Source organism: Fomitopsis serialis (assembly GCF_022376445.1).
Source record: "Fomitopsis serialis strain Sig1Antser10 chromosome Unknown B0H18scaffold_6, whole genome shotgun sequence".
Taxonomy (NCBI): domain Eukaryota; kingdom Fungi; phylum Basidiomycota; class Agaricomycetes; order Polyporales; family Fomitopsidaceae; genus Fomitopsis; species Fomitopsis serialis.
In genome coordinates, this window is record NW_025954966.1 from 307,785 (window position 1) to 324,439 (window position 16,655).

Below are 16,655 nucleotides of genomic sequence, written 5' to 3' on the forward strand. Positions count from 1 at the left end.
GAGTTCGAATACACCTTGACCTCGACCTCGATGGCGACCTCGCCCACCGCCACCTCACCCTCTCCTCCCCCTCCGGGTGCAGACAGTAAGCAGCCTGACGGCTTGGCAGTCTCAACATCTTCACAGATTAATCCTCACGAAGAAGGAAGCCCTGGTGTAAAGGGGAAGGGGAAGGACACCGACCCTGAGCCCCAGGCCGAGGAGGGCTCTGCTTCTCCATCCGCCTCTGCTGTTACTCCCAGTCCTGCTGCCTCCACGTCGACGTCGCCCGCACCCGCAGTGACCGCCAGCGCGGGCGACTGGCAGGCGATCTGGTCGCCCGCCCACAACGCGTACTACTTCTACAACGCGCAGACGCAAGAGACGACATGGACGAACCCGCTCCAGCCCGCGCCCCCAGCCGGTGCGTCCGCTGACCCCTCCGCCGCAGGCTCCTCCGTGTCGCCGGGCCCGGCGTCGTCGCCAGCGGTCGCCGCGATGTACGACCTCCAGGCCGCCGCCGCTGCCCAGGGCATCGACCCTGCGCTCGCCCACCTCGACCCGTCGCTCGTCGCCGGCCCGTCCAACCCCGCTGCGTTCACGTACACGGCCAAATTCAACTCACGCACGGGAGCATTCGCTCGCCCGGACGGACGTGACCCATCGCACCTGTCCGAGTATGAGCGGGCCAAGCGCATGAGCGAGTTCTACTTTGATGTCAACGCCTGGGAGAACGAGGTCGAGGCGCGCAAGCTCGAGGAGGCGCAGGAAGAGGAGAGCAAGAAACGGAAGCGGCCAACGAAGAAAGACTTGGTGCGACTCGTCTCCGTCAATACCGCCTACTAGGCTGACCATCGACTTACAGGATCGGTTCAGAGAGCAGAAAAGACTGAAAAAAATCGCGAAAACCGCGTGGTTGCGTACATAACGTGTAGAGTAGACGGCTGCGCATTCCATTCCTCGTTCGATGATACTTCGGCAATGACTCGCACAACTGGAGACGTCTATAATGCGTGTTCGTTGGGTATGAACATTGAACGTTGAACATGTCCTAGGTTCGCCGGTACCCACGTAGAGGTCGTTTAATTCGCCCAACGACGATATCAAACCTTGGGCCAAGCTTGGAAGTATAATAGGTACTCTGTAGGCCTTCGTGCCTCGCATCATTCATAGTTTCATGCAGTGAAGGTCGGGAATATAACGCCTGGATACCACGGAGTTGAGGGACCTATGAAGGTGAGTTACTTACTTGCTTATTTAGGCTTTGTTTGAGGTTCAGTAGCCACGTGTACCTGCGCCACAGCTGCCACGAATGGCCTGGTCTAAACGCATGCGACGCTGAGTCAGCGATACCAAATCCTCCACTATGAATTGACCATGAACATCCCCGTCGCAGCCTCACAACCTCAAACGTGCCGGTTCGGGTGCTCCAGACGAGTTCCAGAAGAGACTACGTCAAGGCGCATCGGCGCCTGCATCCATGTTTGCACCGCCTACCACTGGCAGCGACCCTCGACTTGTAGAGCACACTGTTCAACGTTTCACCGACATTGAACTTGACGAGTGGAACGAGGAGCTACAGCATCTTAGGAGCTCGATCTCGGAGCTCCCGATGCATGTTGCGATGAACTTGGCGACGGTGGTCGAAACTGTCTATACCGCGAAGCCCGGGGCAATCAACGGGAAATACCGGACCAACATCGAAGCAAAGAAGCTTGTGGCAAGCTATCCCGAGCTCACGCCACTGATGCTTGCTGCGAGTAAAACTGGTGATTTCAGGCCTGTCATCAAAGCAGGTGAGTGCCTCGTCTGTCGTCAGCAACCGTTCCATGAACACAGCCCGTGATGCAGAGGCTCTCTTACCGAGTCAAGCAACCACAACCACGTGGGACTCGGAGCAGGAAACTAGTATCACTTTTGGAAGTGAGGCATCGAAGGAAGGTGAGCATGCTCGTCTCCGGTGCGTCTTGAGATTCGACGCTCAGATCGTCCCTATCAGCGGCCGTCAAGTCTTGGCACCGAGGATTCCGAGGCTCAACTGATGCTCTATACATACCATTCAGCAATACACACGACAAGAGACCCCGCAGCCTTACGCCCGCTACGCTGCTTACGCTCAGTCCTCGGGAACCGGGAAGTCGCGAATGAATGATGAGCTCGCTAAGAAGGTCCTCACATTCCAGTCAACCTGGGCCCTGTGGGCGGGGATGGTACGTAATTTGCATAGTGCTATATGTCCTCATTGAATGTTTCGATAGTTTTCCCTCCGGCGGACGTTGCAGCTCGTCAATGGTCTTTACGTCCTCGAAAAACCAACAGCGCTACGGGCACAGGATGCAGGCGTCATTTACTCACTTTTTGAAACTGTTTTGAGCTGTTTGAGGAGCATCGAGGAAGAACCACCGCTGATCAGGTCTGATGGTAGGTTCTGCACTAGGAATTCTTCAGCATAGCTGACAGAACTCTTGAAGTATAGCAACTACTGTGGAGGATGCTCGGCAGCGTGCAACACGACTTGCCAATGCGTTCAGGATGAAGATGAACAGTGGAATGCAATTTGGCCACCATGGCGAGTACCGAGTGGCATTTTATGAGTCCGTGGCTGAAGGGGCCAAAAATGTGAGTACGCATCTCTCAGTTGTCCGTGCTACATCTATTGGGTCCAGTTTCTGCCGGAGAATGCCAGTCCGAAGTTAAAGGGTACAGTCCGAGCATGGGACAGGAAGGTCAGCAGGCAGGACAAGACAGGCCAATTAGTTCGTGCAATCCATCTGTCGTCATGTGTAAAGTGCTGAAGGAGCGCAGTCGGTCAGAACAAGCAGATAGTACGGACAGCCGCAAAGGAGTTGATACAATTCCTGGGCCCCATCAAAGATGCGCCGCTCGTCATACTATGCTTCGACGAGTCTCACACGCTCACCAAACCTGAGGAGAAGAGCTATACATGGACGCCATTCTCAGAGCTACGACGCGTCCTCCGCATGATTGTAGACCAGCCAATATTCAGTCTTTCCTATCGACTGTGGGCAAACTAGAACAATTTGCTCCACATCGCCAGCAGGAGACGTCGGGTCGAATTGTCATGCAAAGACTGGACTTGTTCCCGCCCATCATTATCAACCCATTCGATGTCTTGGCCGAACGCATATCAGGGTCGGGATGGACCCTGCAGCAAGTCGCATCCACACATCACATGGTGCACTTAGGCCGTCCATTGTGAGTGGCAAGCCGCTATATGTATATATATTGCACTCATGCCGAGTGTTGTAGATTCGCCGCAATGTACGATGCCGGTAACGATAAATTCCAGGAAACCATCGTCAACTTCGCCAAAATCAAGTTGTTGTGCTCGCAAGATGAGCCCGTACTCCTGACAGAAGCCCAGTCGCTGGCATGCATCGGGATACGAATTCCACTAGAATTCAAGGCCTGCGTCCCGGCCGACCTCGAGAATGAACGGATCCTAGTGGCGAAGCACCTGCGTTTGTTGCTTTATGCTGGCCGCGGGTTTGCGGGTGTGATCACCAGCTGTCCATCCGAGCCGTTACTTGCAGAGGCTGCATATATGGTCCTGGCTACCAGGCGGTGGTCAAACGGCGAGGCTGTAGAACATCCTCGTGAAGAAAAGTCAGTGTTTCTGGAGCCAATGGACGCGCTTTCGTATCATATCGGCCACTCTCACCTGGACTTGGGCACGCGGGGAGAAACGGTTGCCGCTATCCTGCTGCTTGCCGCCCGCGACCGTGCGACGACCTTCCCCCTCGCCGACGGCGAGTTGCCGCCAGGCACGGACAACATAGGAGACAACGAGAATCGCAGATACGACGGGGCTCAGAAGCGTCGAATCGTTACCGTGACGCAATTCCTACGGGCTCTACTAGCAGAACCTTACCACGACATCACTCCAGCCGAGTACCACAGGCCCGAATACTCCCAGATGCGATTGGAAGCTGCGTTCAATAACTGTTTCATCTACTTCAACCACTTCGTCAAAGCCCACAAGTTCGATATGGTGAACCAGACGTACCTCCAAGCCGCCATCTCACGCGGCATGGCGTTCATCTGCGCGGAAAATCAGGGCGGCATCGACATCATCATCCCGTGTTTGTTCGGCACTGAGCTAGTGCGAGAGAAGGTATCCGCCATCATGATCCAGGTGAAGAACGACAGACGGTTTAAGGCGAAGGTGGATCCTACTCTGTTTGCCTGCATGGACCCGTACAGGTGCGGCGTCTTCAAAAGCGGTGTGAAGGAACCGCCGCCGGTCCTACGCATGGTCTTCGCGCTTGCGTCGGGCAAGTCATCTGTGGAGGCCAGATCGCGAGGGCATCATCCCTCTACCCGCAGCACACAGACGGCCAAATTCACTGCGTACGACATCTGGTGCGCGGGAGCGCGTCAATCGACGTTTGGAGTCATTCAGCAGGGTGAAGAGGATGCACTGGACAACCTTCTCACGATTCTGCGTGGCCCGCACGACATCGAGAGGCTATTCAAGGATGTCAATGTTGTGCGTATATTGCAACCAGGATTATCGACGGGCCATGGTCACTTTGAGCAGTGGTTTGACCTCGAAGACGATATGGTTGACGAGGAGTTCGAAGTTTCGGAGCCTGAGGACGCGGTTGCGGGCGCGGAGTAAATGATGTTTCTATGTATTGGCGTTTATCGTTTATCCTTACTATGTGGCATGTATGACTATACACGTAGACCTGGGCTGTGAGGCGAAAGCAAAGCACATTGTTGAATCACTTATCGCATCACATCTTGGACCCGTCGCGCCGAAGACGAGGCAATTCACTTGGTCCCTCTTAGGACTGACACCTGGACATCCGCCTGTTCCCTAATAACAATAGAATATTACTGCACCGATGCAGCAACATGAGATAATGTGCTATTCGAGGTTACAGAAATGACGACAAATGACGACGTTCAATGAAGGTAGTCCAAGCCTCATAGAATCGCACTACCGCTCAGGCCTGAGGCCTCAGGACTTGCTGGCCGTAGTCACCCTCTTCCTGCTCACTCGCGTCTTCACAGCGCCATCCGCAATAGGACCCGCAGGCCCCTCCGTCCCTCTACCCGTCTTCGCGACACTCCTGGGAACCTTCGCCTTCGAACCTGACGCAGGTGCAGACTTTCCCTTGGTTTTCGTGGCAGGCGCGACGGCAGGCACATCGTCCTCTGTCTGCGGCTCAGGGGTGTTCTCCTTATCGCCCGCGTGACCGTCCTCTTCTTCACCTGTGGTGGGTGTGGACTTGCCAGAGCTAGGCACCTCTGGGGCTGCCTTCTTCGTGGATGTTCCTGCGCGAGAACGTGTGGCGCTCTTATTCGCGCCGGATGACGCTGCGGCTTTCGACGTTCCGGCCACCTTCCGTCCGCGCGCGGTACGAGCCGGTGGTGCTGCAGAGTCATCGTCAGATGCAGGGAGGACAGCCGGGCTATCGTCCTCCTCCTTGACAGCGCCAGCGGGTATGCGGCTTCGCCCGGTGCGGCGCACCTTGGCGGCCGCAGGCGGCGCTTCCCCTGGTGTGAGGGAGTCCAGAGGATCCTCGTCATTGTCACTGACAGCCACAGCCGTTTTGGCAGCCTTGCCTCGGGCACCACGACGAGTTGTACTGGCCTTGGGAGCAGTGACAACTGGCTCCTCAGGGACGGGCGTCCTCGTCACACGTGTCCGACGTGCAGATGCTGCCGTGCTTGCCGGCGTCTTTCGTGCAGCTTCGGGTTCTGCGCTGGCTGCGCGAGTGCTACGACGGACGGGCTTGCTACTACCAGGACCCGCTTCATCTTCGCTAGCATCAGTCGCCGTCCCCGCTTTCTTTCGGGCAGCTGACTTAGTCCGTGTCGGCTGCAAAGAAATATGGATACATATAAGGTGTCAAGAGCTGGCACTGCGTACCAGTTCAGGAACCTCGTCCTCTTCTTCTGTCCGCGCGTGGCCGGAGCGCGCCGCACGAGGAATGCTAGTGCCAGTACTCTCCTGAAAAGAAAGTATCACTGAGAATATGGGGTCTAACACACTCAAGTCGACCAACCTGGTCACTCTCCACAGTGCGCGTCCTTGTCCGGCGCACGACACGTGCTGCATTGGGTCGGGCTTCAGCAGAAGTGGCTGCATCGTCCTCTGCCACTGTAGCGAGGTTACTCGCCGGTGTCGGTTTTTGAGTGGCAGCGCTTCGCGGTGTCCGTCTCGAAGCGACACCCTTGCCTTTCGCTGTGCGCGAAGGGACTGCCGGCGCTAATTCTTCCTCATGAATGTCATCATCCTCTTGCACATCGCCTTCAGCCTGATCCACGGTCCTGGGACGCCATCCCACCGGCGTAGTCATCATCTCTCCAACACCTTCTAGCGCATCGTCCGGCACACCCGCCGCACGCTTCTCGCGGTGGAACATCTCTCGCACTCCCGTCAGCTGCGGCGTCGCAGACGGACCAGGTGCCGCAAACAAGTGGCGAAGGTCGTTCATCCGCGGGGTGCCCGCTTGTCTCGGCGCCGTCGACACAGGGAGGAAATCATCGTCCGCCTGTTCGCCATACCCGACGCCTTCACCCACCTCCTCTTGTTCCTCCATAATAGCATCCTCGCCCTGACGTTGCGCTCCTAATTCAGGCGCAAGCAGCGAGAAACCGTTGCGCTTGCGCGGGCTGAGCGACTTCCTGCGCGGCGACTCCCCGGCGCCGACCTCCATGCTCTGCCTGCGCCTGACGCCCTCCACCATCTGCCGCATGCGCGCGAGCAGCACGCTGGCGTCTTCCTCTGCCCCCGCGGTCGCACCATCTTCCGTCTTGAGGGTGGCGCCGGGGTCCTTCTTGGGCGAGGTACTCTGCGCTGTGGGGAAGAGCGCAGGGAGGGGCGCGGAGGCGGCGGTGGACGCCCGCCGGAACCCAGGTGCCTGTCCGTTGAAGAAGTTGTCGGGCGTTGTGAGGGCTGACTTCCTCCGCTCCCGGATAGCCTGTGCACATCGCGGTCAGTTCACTCTGTTCGGACGTGGTCGCATGAAGCAAACACGTACGCGTTTCTCTTCCTCGGTCACGCGATCCCTCCTAGGCGTCCCTGTCAGGGCAGAACCCGGTGCCACGCTCTGCTCTCGCTCCTCCTTCACATTCTCCTCTTCCTTTTTGACCTCTTCCTGAGTAGTCGGCACGACGATGTCTGAGACCTTCCATGGCTCTATGAGACGCACGCGGCGCGGGCCCGCGCCGGTACCAGATACCGAACTGCTGAGATTATTGGGGGCAGGCCCACCGATCGAGTAGCGGCCCTGTGCAGCAGGGCGCGAGAATGTGGAGGACGCCTGCGGGGTCATGAACCTGCCTAGAGGCCGCACAGGCGCGGCGGAGGGCTCGGGGGTAGAGGGGCCGGCTTTGGCTTGTTCGAGTTCTTCTTGAATATTTGGGTATATGTTCTCGGAAATCTCCATATCTTCGGTAGTCATGTAGTCTTGCTCTTCGTCATTGGCATTTTCCTGGTCGTAGTTGGGGTATGGGTCCTCAAGCTGCTCATCGGACATATCTTCGTCGTGTGTGTCATCTCGGACGTCTCCCGCAGGTTGCGGTTCTTCTTGAGGGATATCTTCAGCAGGTCCCGTCTCCGCCTGGGATCGATTGGATGAGCTCTGTCAATCAGAGCGCCACGAAGACGGACAACCAACGCACCTCGACGCTCGCGGCTCTGAAAGCCCATCCAAGCCCGCCCTTCACCGCCTCCAAGCTCTTCCTCCACCCACTCATCGGCGTCCTTCTCCGCTGTTGCTCATCCTCCTCCTTCACCTGCACCTCCCCCTCCTCATACTCTTCCACGACGTCCTCCATCCCCCGAACGCCGCCCTCGCCTTCATCGTCGCCCATGATGCTCTCCACCTCCTCCGCGTCCAATTCCTCCTCGCGCTGCATCTCGTGCTTCAGCGCGGCCCGCTGTGCGGAGCGTATGAGGACCGCGCGATGGAGCGACGCCCTAGGCATGCGGCGCGCCGGCGTGCGGGGAGGCGCCCAGTTCTGCGGGGGCACGGGCATCTGGACTGCGCGGGGTTGGCGCGCTGGCGACGCGTACGACGACGCGCGGTACGGGGAGGGGGCAGCGGACGGGGGCGGGTCGGTCACGGTGACGTGGTCGAGGATGACCAGGTCCTTCTCGGACTCCATGACGCGCGGATGGTCTGATTCGACGAGGATGATATCCTCCGGGGCCTCGGTCTCATCGTTCTGCCTGCCCTCCTCGTCGTCTTCGTGCTCAGCGTCCTCGTCGTCAGACTCTGGCTCGGGCTTGAACACCGTCTTCAGCGGGCTCTGTAAGATCTCGAGGTTGCGCCGGGGGTCCTCGAACGGGCGGGGGCTGAACACCTTCGCGCTCGTGATCATGCTCATGCGGAGGGCTCGGCGGCGTGTGCCGGGGGTCGTGATGGGGGTCGGCGGGATAGCGGCGAGGGTGGTGCGGAGGTGCTTGGGTGGGTAGGCGAAGCGGAAACGCTTCTTTTGCACCTCGAGGATGGAGTTGTTCGGGAGCGGGACGGTGGCGGGGGCGTTGCCCGCGGGGGAGGGGTATACGGGACAGTCGTCGATCAGGAGGCCGTTGGTGCCAAAAACAACTACGAAGGCCTGTGGGGTTGATGTCAGCTGGGACAAAACTGGATGTGTGCCAGAGGAGAACGTATGCGAGTAATCGAGGAATTGATGACGATGATGGGACCAGTGTCCTCCCAGTCTGTGAAGAGGCTCTTGAACGAGACCAGCTACACTGAGTCAGTATCCAAGAGGACACGAGTGAGAGAAGCAAGATAGGCAAGTGATGTTTCTGCACGCGTCGAGGTAACCCAAAGGAGAGCACTCTGTTCAACCGCGACGCTGCCACTCATTGACCGACAACGCACAATATCGGCAACGAGAAGAAAACATACGCGAGTTGTAAAGCAAGCAAAGCGCGACGAAGAACAGGATTACACCTTCAGGTGCAACGGGATACGCACCTTTCCCTCGTCGTTAAAGACCACCTTACAGTGCACCGCGCTCACTTCAGCGTAGTACAGCCTGATGCTGCAGGAGGTGTCGCGCCCTAGGGTGATTTCAGGTTCATCAATGGGATAGGGTGCCACGATCGCGTCAGGCTCGTGTCGTTTCAGCAGGTACAACGTCCCATAACGGCCGAAGTCGGAGGCGTCCATGGTCGGCGAAGCACCAGTGCAACAGCTTGAGAGAAGGCACGTAGAAGGGAGATGTCTGTTTGTCGGATAAGGTGATGTTGAACGAGCGCGACAGCCGATGAGAGGAAGGGCTTATCGTGCCAGTGGCAGTCACCGACAATGTTCAACTTCGACGACCGAACGTTCAGTCACCGAGGCCACAGGGTCATATGACCGCGTCCTTCTTATGCTGAAACACATTGATTACATAATTGTATTGAAACTGCAATGAAGCATTAATGGGGTAGTGGTAACCTGGGTCGTTGCCATCGACCCGCCGGGGGTTCGATTCCCCCTTAATGCATTTGGGTTCGGGACCTTTTCTTTGCTGCGTTCTTTTTCTCCGGTCTGGCGTACATGTGGGAACCCGCGCAGTTGCACAGGAATCTCTCCAACAAACTCAATTGAGTCAACTGCGTCTGCCCATGCAGCACCCTGGCAGCACTAGTACTTTCAGTCTCATACCAAGATCCTCCACACGGCACGAGAGGGGTTTGTGGCGAACCTAGCACTGTACTTACTTAGTAGCACCAGTAAGTAGGGTCCCGCACAAGCCCTAGCACAGGCTGGTTTGTCTGTCGCACGCTCGCATGCAATGACAATGACATTGACACCATTAAATTGATGTACCCTATTACGTCCCACTACGGGGGATTACGAACGCGTTTGTGCGACAGACAACGTAAACAGACAGACAACAGCAGAGCCAAGACGACGGGAAGACAGTAAGGATACAATAGTGGGTGGGCAATACACGGGGGTATACTCAGAGACGAGTGCGCGAAGACGGTGCTGTACGGATATGAAGTTCTGGAGGGGCGGTGAAGATTAGCGACGAGGTGTAAACAGTCCGTGAGGTGATGACAATGCGGGAACGGTTTACGGAATTGGAACCCAAATGCAAGTGGACACTAGGGGAGACAAGAGTTTTAGACGAGGCCCGCTCGACTGGATGTCTACGCGCGCTCGCGCTCGGCCACCCTGGTCAGCGCAGCGAGGACGACCTCCCAGGCGACGTCCATGACGCCCCACAGCTCCGCGTCGCTGACCCCGAGTGCGCACACGTTCCTCCACAGGCCGTTGATGACCTTCACGTGCGCCATGAGCCCGCCGAGCGCACCCTGGGGCCCGGCGTGCGCCGCAGCACCGCTCGCGAGCGCGTGAGCCAGACGGAGGAGGCTCTCGTTCGAGAAGTTGCTCACGTACGCGCGCTGGTGCGAGGAGGACGAGGAGGCGCCGTGCGCGGGCGGGAGGGACGACGCGAGGGAGGGCAGGAGCGCGGCGAGCAGCGTGTCCGGCCGGCGGGTGTGCAGGTACGCGTGGAGCAGGTGGAACGTCTCCGCGCTGGGCACCGCGAGGGGGACGAGCGGGAGGCTCACGGCCGCGTTGCCGCGCTGGCCCGTGGACCGCGGGAGCTGCGGCAGCAGGGGACAGTACGCGGCGAGGACGAGCGCGTGCGCGGGGAAGAGAGGGACGGTGCTGGTGGGCGAGTTGGACGCGAGGAAGGACGCAGCGGTGGGCGTGTTCGGCTGGGAGGGGGATCCCCGCGAAGAAGAGACGGCGAGCATGTGCGTCGGGAAGGCGCGCGGCGGGGACGAGGCCGTCGGGCGGACCGGCACGTCAAGTGTGGGTGGCAGATGCGCCTTGGGGAGAGAGGTCGGGTAGGTCAGGAGGGAGAGCGCAGAGAGCATCCTATCGTACGAGGGTCAGAAGAGGACAGGGTAGGCATGGTAAGGACACGCACTCATTAGCCTGGCCAGCCAGGTGTTTTCTAACAAACTCGATGGGAACATTTGCGAGCTCTGGCTCGAGTGTAGCGATGGCGCTGCGGGAGACCTCGGTGAAGGCAGGGCGCGACAGCGTCCGCGGAAGCTGGAGGTTCTGGGGCGCGTTCGGGTGCCCGTACGAGTGGGACATGGGGAGCGAGAGCTCGGGGACGGGGCGGGAGGCGACCTGGAACATGTTGGACGCGGCGAAAGATGCTAAAACACGTAGATGACACTAGTACGCGGCTGGTACGCGGTATGCGAGGGCGTGGTGTGCTAGCTCTGGAGCACGCGGCGGGCTATGCGGCAGACAATTGCAGGCGGCGCGAGTTTTGAGCGGGCGGAGAGGTCGTGTGCGGCACGGAGCTGCAGGTGCAGGTTGATGATGGAGAGGACGAGCTGGCGAGGCATCTTTATAAACTGGATGTCGATGAGGACGAGTGCGAAGCCGCGTGGAGGGAGGAATAAGAGGATGCACAAATCCGGACGAATGTTTGTCTCGAACCGGCAGGGGTATGTCCGCCCATCACACGTGCCGCTTCCAGCTTTGCCCGATCCGGGAGCTCTTGTCGAGCCTTCCTCCGCCCACACACTCGCATGGTCGTACCCACATCGTTGTAGCCATCGCGACATGCCTTGTACTTCCAACCCAGTCTAGCTGGATGCCTGTCCCGGATCACGTCACAGAAGCACTGCCAGCGGAGGCATCGTTGTAGTCGTCGCGACATTGCATATGCCACCCTCAGGCCTATCATACTACGCACAGTTCATGGAGTGAGCTCTCGTTGTTTTATAAGTTTCGGTGCACGCGCCTTTCGTAGTCGGTCTCATCTTAGGGTTCCAGGACCAACGTAGGCGTCTCGCGGACCTTCGTCTGTAACACCCGCTCTCAGAAGTCTCGGACGACCTAAATCGGGGATCTGGATGAGATCCATCGCTGCTAGGCCCTTCTGAAGCCTAAAGGGACTTCCTCTCTCGTCCTTTCACGTGGGCTACTAAGCGTGGGCGAGGCGGCGTTGCTGGACGGTGAAGTCGAGCGACAGGTACTTGACAGGTCGTGTCAACTTTCAAGGGAAATGATTGACACTGACAGCTGTCGTATGTGGCCCGTGCACTTCTAGAGGCTCCACATGCATTGACGATACCTCTTTGGCAGGTGTGGTATAGCCGTTCAGAAGGTGCGTCGACTTGGAAGAAGTCTGATGTCGAAGACCTGACCGCGTCCTACAGGTACCGGTTGCTGTCCTATCAGCGTTTCAGCGAACACCACCAGTGGTTGTCCAGTCAGCTCACCAATGAGTTGATCATGGCACTCGATGTGGGACGGAAAGTATTTAATGCGCTTCGCATCGAACTACTATGCGAGCTTGAGCGACTCGGGCTGGATCCAGATGGGCACCGTACTCGTGCAACCCACCAAGCGTTTTCTCCATACAGTTTCAAGCCTCCAAATACACCGGCGCTCGCAATTCGCCACCCAAAGACAACGAGCCCCAGGAAAGAGTCAATCGTCATCGAGCCTCGAGGGGCGACCACTCGAGCAGCATGTGGTATGGGAGTAGCTCGGCAATTGATGGGGGTCCACTGTATTGCGCGCAGCAGAAATACAAGGGTAGCTAGACGCGGCTTCGTAGGTGCTTCGCTGTCAGAGAAGATTTGCACTGACTGGTAACTTAGGCGTCTCAGGTACCTCGGAATGGCACCCGGCCTTCCTGCGTCGGACGCCGCAGGTCGCCACGCTGGCTGTGGCGTGATCCTATACATGCGTGCTACTTTCCAGTCATGACAAGATCGTTGCGCCACATGCAGGCAGTCTCAAAAGCTTCCGCATTGTATGTTGAGATATGTCAGTAAGTATATGGTGCAATGCAGGCCTTGATCTCCGCAGAGGCACAGTGGCTCCTCTCCGCGCCAGGTTCCAACATACCAAGATCCGTGCAACGCCCCATCGAGCTTCTCTGACGAGGGCTACACGACTATAAGGATCCCGAAGGGAAGAAGCCCGCACGAAGATTGCACTGTTGCAAAACTTCACGGTGTCCCGGGCGACGACTGTCTGATCACCTTTCCGGAAGCACCACCTTGGCCTTCTCGGCGCCACGGCCGCACAGGAGGCGACACCTTGGTTTCAACACGTCAAACTTCAAGGATACCCATATCCGCGAGGCTCGAGCTGGGGTGTGCCGCCGGACGGATTGGCTTCGTGTTATGCTCCTGCTCCTGCTCTGATGCTTCTGAACTTCGACCTGTAGATCCGCTCTGACTCGAGTCTCCTCAAGTACTCCGAACCGTGTGGTCTGAGTGGTACATGCTGAACGTGTCGTACAACATTGTCCAAATGCGGATTCGGTGTCAGTAGCGATGCCATATATGTTCTGCTGAGTGTTGTAGTCGGTGTTGAGCTTGACTAGGATCCTTAGTCCCTAGGTTTCAGTAGATGGGCCATCAGCGAGCCAGCCTTGATGCGCACTAACTACGCGTATAGTACCTAGTCAAGCTGGAACAGTCTCCTCTACTAGTAAGGGCAATACATGCTCACGTTTATACTTGCACCCGAGGATGAGGACTGTACCATACTGCAGGTGTCAGATACATACTATATACTTGCTCGGGAAAGCAGCCTGCTCAAGTTCAATAAGGAGATGTACTTACAGCGCTAAGTATTACGAGTAGATAAGTACCATATCGGGATCTCGGCCCGGACAGCCTAGTCGCGGCCACCCAGTGCGGCAATGGCATATTGCACAAGATTGCACAGCAACAGCTGGGTCTTTCGTGACGAAAAGAGGGTGCTATTGTATTGGGCTTGATTGAAGCTAATGATATGTACCATGAGAAATGGATGAGGAGGGATGAGGAAGTTCCATCCTAGACTCGACTGACCGAGTTCCCTAAGCCGGCTGAGTAGCCGGCATCTACACACTATCAACCTCGTCACAACTTTCAAGTTGTTGAGGCAGTTTAGGGCTTCGACCAAGGCGATTTGTACGCCGTGTTCGTGCGTACGCATGAGTGCCTCGCTGTCGTGGCGGGGTGCTCTGCTACTCGAATAGCAGGGACAGTATCTCTTTGTGATGCAGCGGGACGTTTTCATCCCGCAGGAAAGAGACGACGTCGGCGATACGTGGGCGTCGCGACGCCTCTGCATCCCAGCACCGCTGCATCCACTCCCAGACCGAGTCTGACAGCCCATGTCGCGCGGCGTTGGGCCGGGCAGGTCGAGCGCCTGCGAGCACGCGGTAGAGCACGTTCGCCTCGAGGGGGTATTGATGGAAGGGGACATGACCAGCGAACACCTATGAGTTGTTGAGCAACGCTGCGGAGCCGGAAAAGGTCGGAGTGGAAGCAGAGAAAGGGCGCACCTCCCACATGACCAATCCCAACGAGTAGACGTCGCTCGCCTTCGACGGCCGCGCCTTCTCGAGGCCGGCAGACTCGGGGTCGAGCACCTCAGGCGCGGTCCATCGTAGCGAACCGACGATCGAGAGCGGGGTGATCGCGTTGAGCGCGTGTAGGTCGTGTGTCATCGCTGTGAGGCCGAAGTCGGCCAGGCGCGCACGGTGTTCAGAGTCGATGAGGATATTCGCCTGGAAGGACGGGAGTCAGTGGCGGGATGGCGGGCGTTGTGTAATACGTTGGGCTTACGCCTTTTAGGTCACCGTGGACGATCCCGAAGGAGTGAAGGTACTCTAGACCCGTAGCTACGTCCAGCAGCTAGATGCTCTTGTGATACAGAGACAGATACGAGAGACCGGGCTACTTACTAGTTGCAGACGAGCGGCTTCTGGAAACTTGCCCAGGTAAGCAACGATGTTTCCGTGAGGCATCCATACTGATACCATTGCGCATGGAAAGAGCTTGCGGTCGACGCCGATGAAAGGTGTTATGTTATCGTGGCGAAGGTTCTTCCATAGAACGACTTCTTTGAAGAACATCTGTGGTCGGGAAGTTCAGACGCAGGAGTCTGGGGCGCGAACGACTCAGAAACGCGCACCTTCTCCACTGCCTGTAATTTGTCACGCCCAGAGACACGCAGCGCCTTGACAGCGACATCTTGCGCTCTGTACTGGCCCCGCCAGATGTCCGCGAATCCGCCAAAGGCGGTGGGGTATTTGCCCATGATCTTTAGTCCGTTGCGCTCTTCAGCGGATATCATATAGGAGTCTGGCAACTTTCCGGCACTAGCGCACAGCTTGCGCAGTGTGAAAAGAGCCGTCGTGTACAGTTGGTTGGTGACACTCAGCCGGTGCATGACCTACTTGCTCGTCAGTCCGTATCCGTCACTGAATCCCACCACGTACATGATCAAGCAGATAGATCCAATCCGCTGCCTGTGGTCCATTCAGACTGAGCACGGCTTCAACATGCACCTTGTGAGATAAGACATGATGTACCGCGACTGTGGCATCTTCGATGAGCGAGCACACGGGGAACGAGGATACCTACCCTGCGATGAGCCAAGATCTACGTCTACGCCGACGCGCTCACCATATTCCGCGCTTCGCGGTAGGGACACTTGCTGTACATTTCCCTGAAGCCTTCCCAAATGACTTCTCGACGCATGAGTGCCTCGACGACGGTCCAGGACGACCAACGCTCGAACAGAATGTTGATCTGCTCATACCAGCTGTGTAAAAACAATAGTCAGTACGACACCTAACAGAAGGCGCAATGCGAAACTGACCGATTGGCTGCGTCTGGAACAGTAGGCGCTAAGGGCGAGTTGTGCAAGTACGACCCATTCCACGGAAAGATGTCCCAGTATTTGATGGCGAGGCCTTCGCAGATATGGAGAATTGCTTTCGTAGATTTCTGCACATTAGAGCCATGAGGAGACCATAACACAAAAAATATGTGAGGTTTCGTACTGTGAACAAGCCCTTCTTCGTCAGTTCATCGCAATGTGTCTTGATGGAGGTAAGTGTCACGCAAAGCTCCTCCCGACGGGAGCGAGGTGTCCTAGGCAAACCATAGAGATCGACGTCTGAGCGGTTGTGACGATACAAACGGCGTATGCGGCCAATCATCGAGACCCGACAGAGTGTCGTGGTGGCGAAGAAGATAGTCCTCATAGGATGTCCACCCATGTCCACATACACCAGTTATATAGGTTCGTTCCCCAGATCCCAGTCCGGTGTCTCGGAGTTCATCTTCTATCGCCGTAGTGATGTGCGTATGACCCGCACAGCCGCCAGTTATCATCGCATCCGAACCACTGTGGCTATGGCGCTCTGCGAGTAGTGGTGTCCCTCGCGACATATGCTCGACGTGCATGATTTACACTTGACAACATTGAGGGGAGAATGCTAAGTAGTTCTGGATTCACGAGCAATCCAAGGTAGTCGAAGTTTGCTGTCTAATCAGCGGTAAGCTCATATGGAGAAACACAGGCTAGCCGTCTTTCCGGATCGCCTGCTCAAAATGGTCTAGTCACAGGTTCGTTTGAGTGTCTGACTAGAAAGAACAGACATACATACGCGTCTGGTGTTTCCTACGAAGAGCTTCTCTAAGTGAACAAGATCACAGCCGACATGATGATTGGAGGGAAGCAAAGTCGTCATAGCGAGGCCTCGACTCGACAGTTCGCCCCCATTGCTCCCACCGATACTAAGGGCCCTTGCTGCCTATGCACCTATAATGGCCTATTTCTTGCTCTCGGATGTTCAGAGTTAACAATGACGGCTATTCACAAAGATTGGACATACTGTAAAGGGTGCGGCCTCTCTTGCGT

At 57.2% G+C, this 16,655-nt stretch overlaps 5 protein-coding genes and 1 non-coding gene across 6 annotated transcripts; 3 read left to right on the top strand and 3 right to left on the bottom strand.

Annotated features, from left to right (window-relative positions):
* Positions 1 to 30: 30 nt before the first annotated feature.
* On the top strand, positions 31 to 907 carry B0H18DRAFT_1082812 (uncharacterized protein; the record flags this gene model as incomplete). Its single annotated transcript, XM_048031589.1, has 4 exons — positions 31 to 85; positions 110 to 403; positions 431 to 792; positions 845 to 907. 4 exons carry the CDS (start codon positions 31 to 33, stop codon positions 905 to 907), a joined length of 774 nt encoding a protein of 257 aa, XP_047898284.1.
* A 1,758-nt stretch (positions 908 to 2,665) lies between these two features.
* Positions 2,666 to 4,836, top strand: B0H18DRAFT_547792 (uncharacterized protein). Its single transcript, XM_048038555.1, has 3 exons — positions 2,666 to 2,735; positions 2,785 to 3,195; positions 3,250 to 4,836. Exons 2-3 carry the CDS (start codon positions 2,924 to 2,926, stop codon positions 4,619 to 4,621), a joined length of 1,644 nt encoding a protein of 547 aa, XP_047898285.1. The 5' UTR covers positions 2,666 to 2,735; positions 2,785 to 2,923; the 3' UTR covers positions 4,622 to 4,836.
* Positions 4,828 to 9,274, bottom strand: B0H18DRAFT_1101746 (uncharacterized protein). The gene is made up of 6 exons (XM_048032529.1): positions 8,946 to 9,274; positions 7,639 to 8,577; positions 6,996 to 7,577; positions 6,018 to 6,935; positions 5,882 to 5,962; positions 4,828 to 5,830 (listed from the first exon to the last, which is right to left on the bottom strand). Exons 1-6 carry the CDS (start codon positions 9,138 to 9,140, stop codon positions 4,967 to 4,969), a joined length of 3,579 nt encoding a protein of 1,192 aa, XP_047898286.1. The 5' UTR covers positions 9,141 to 9,274; the 3' UTR covers positions 4,828 to 4,966.
* A 117-nt stretch (positions 9,275 to 9,391) lies between these two features.
* Positions 9,392 to 9,462, top strand: B0H18DRAFT_t42. The gene has a single exon. It is a non-coding gene; the product is annotated as a tRNA-Gly (tRNA).
* A 388-nt stretch (positions 9,463 to 9,850) lies between these two features.
* On the bottom strand, positions 9,851 to 11,172 carry B0H18DRAFT_547876 (uncharacterized protein). Its single transcript, XM_048038556.1, has 2 exons — positions 10,903 to 11,172; positions 9,851 to 10,850 (listed from the first exon to the last, which is right to left on the bottom strand). Exons 1-2 carry the CDS (start codon positions 11,118 to 11,120, stop codon positions 10,115 to 10,117), a joined length of 954 nt encoding a protein of 317 aa, XP_047898287.1. The 5' UTR covers positions 11,121 to 11,172; the 3' UTR covers positions 9,851 to 10,114.
* Positions 11,173 to 13,965: 2,793 nt separating this feature from the next.
* Positions 13,966 to 15,951, bottom strand: B0H18DRAFT_951591 (kinase-like domain-containing protein; the record flags this gene model as incomplete). The annotated part of the gene is made up of 9 exons (XM_048042028.1): positions 13,966 to 14,220; positions 14,287 to 14,511; positions 14,570 to 14,638; positions 14,689 to 14,859; positions 14,919 to 15,179; positions 15,226 to 15,366; positions 15,413 to 15,551; positions 15,609 to 15,736; positions 15,793 to 15,951. The coding sequence occupies 9 exons, from the start codon at positions 15,949 to 15,951 to the stop codon at positions 13,966 to 13,968; spliced, it is 1,548 nt and encodes a 515-aa protein (XP_047898288.1).
* Positions 15,952 to 16,655: the final 704 nt, after the last annotated feature.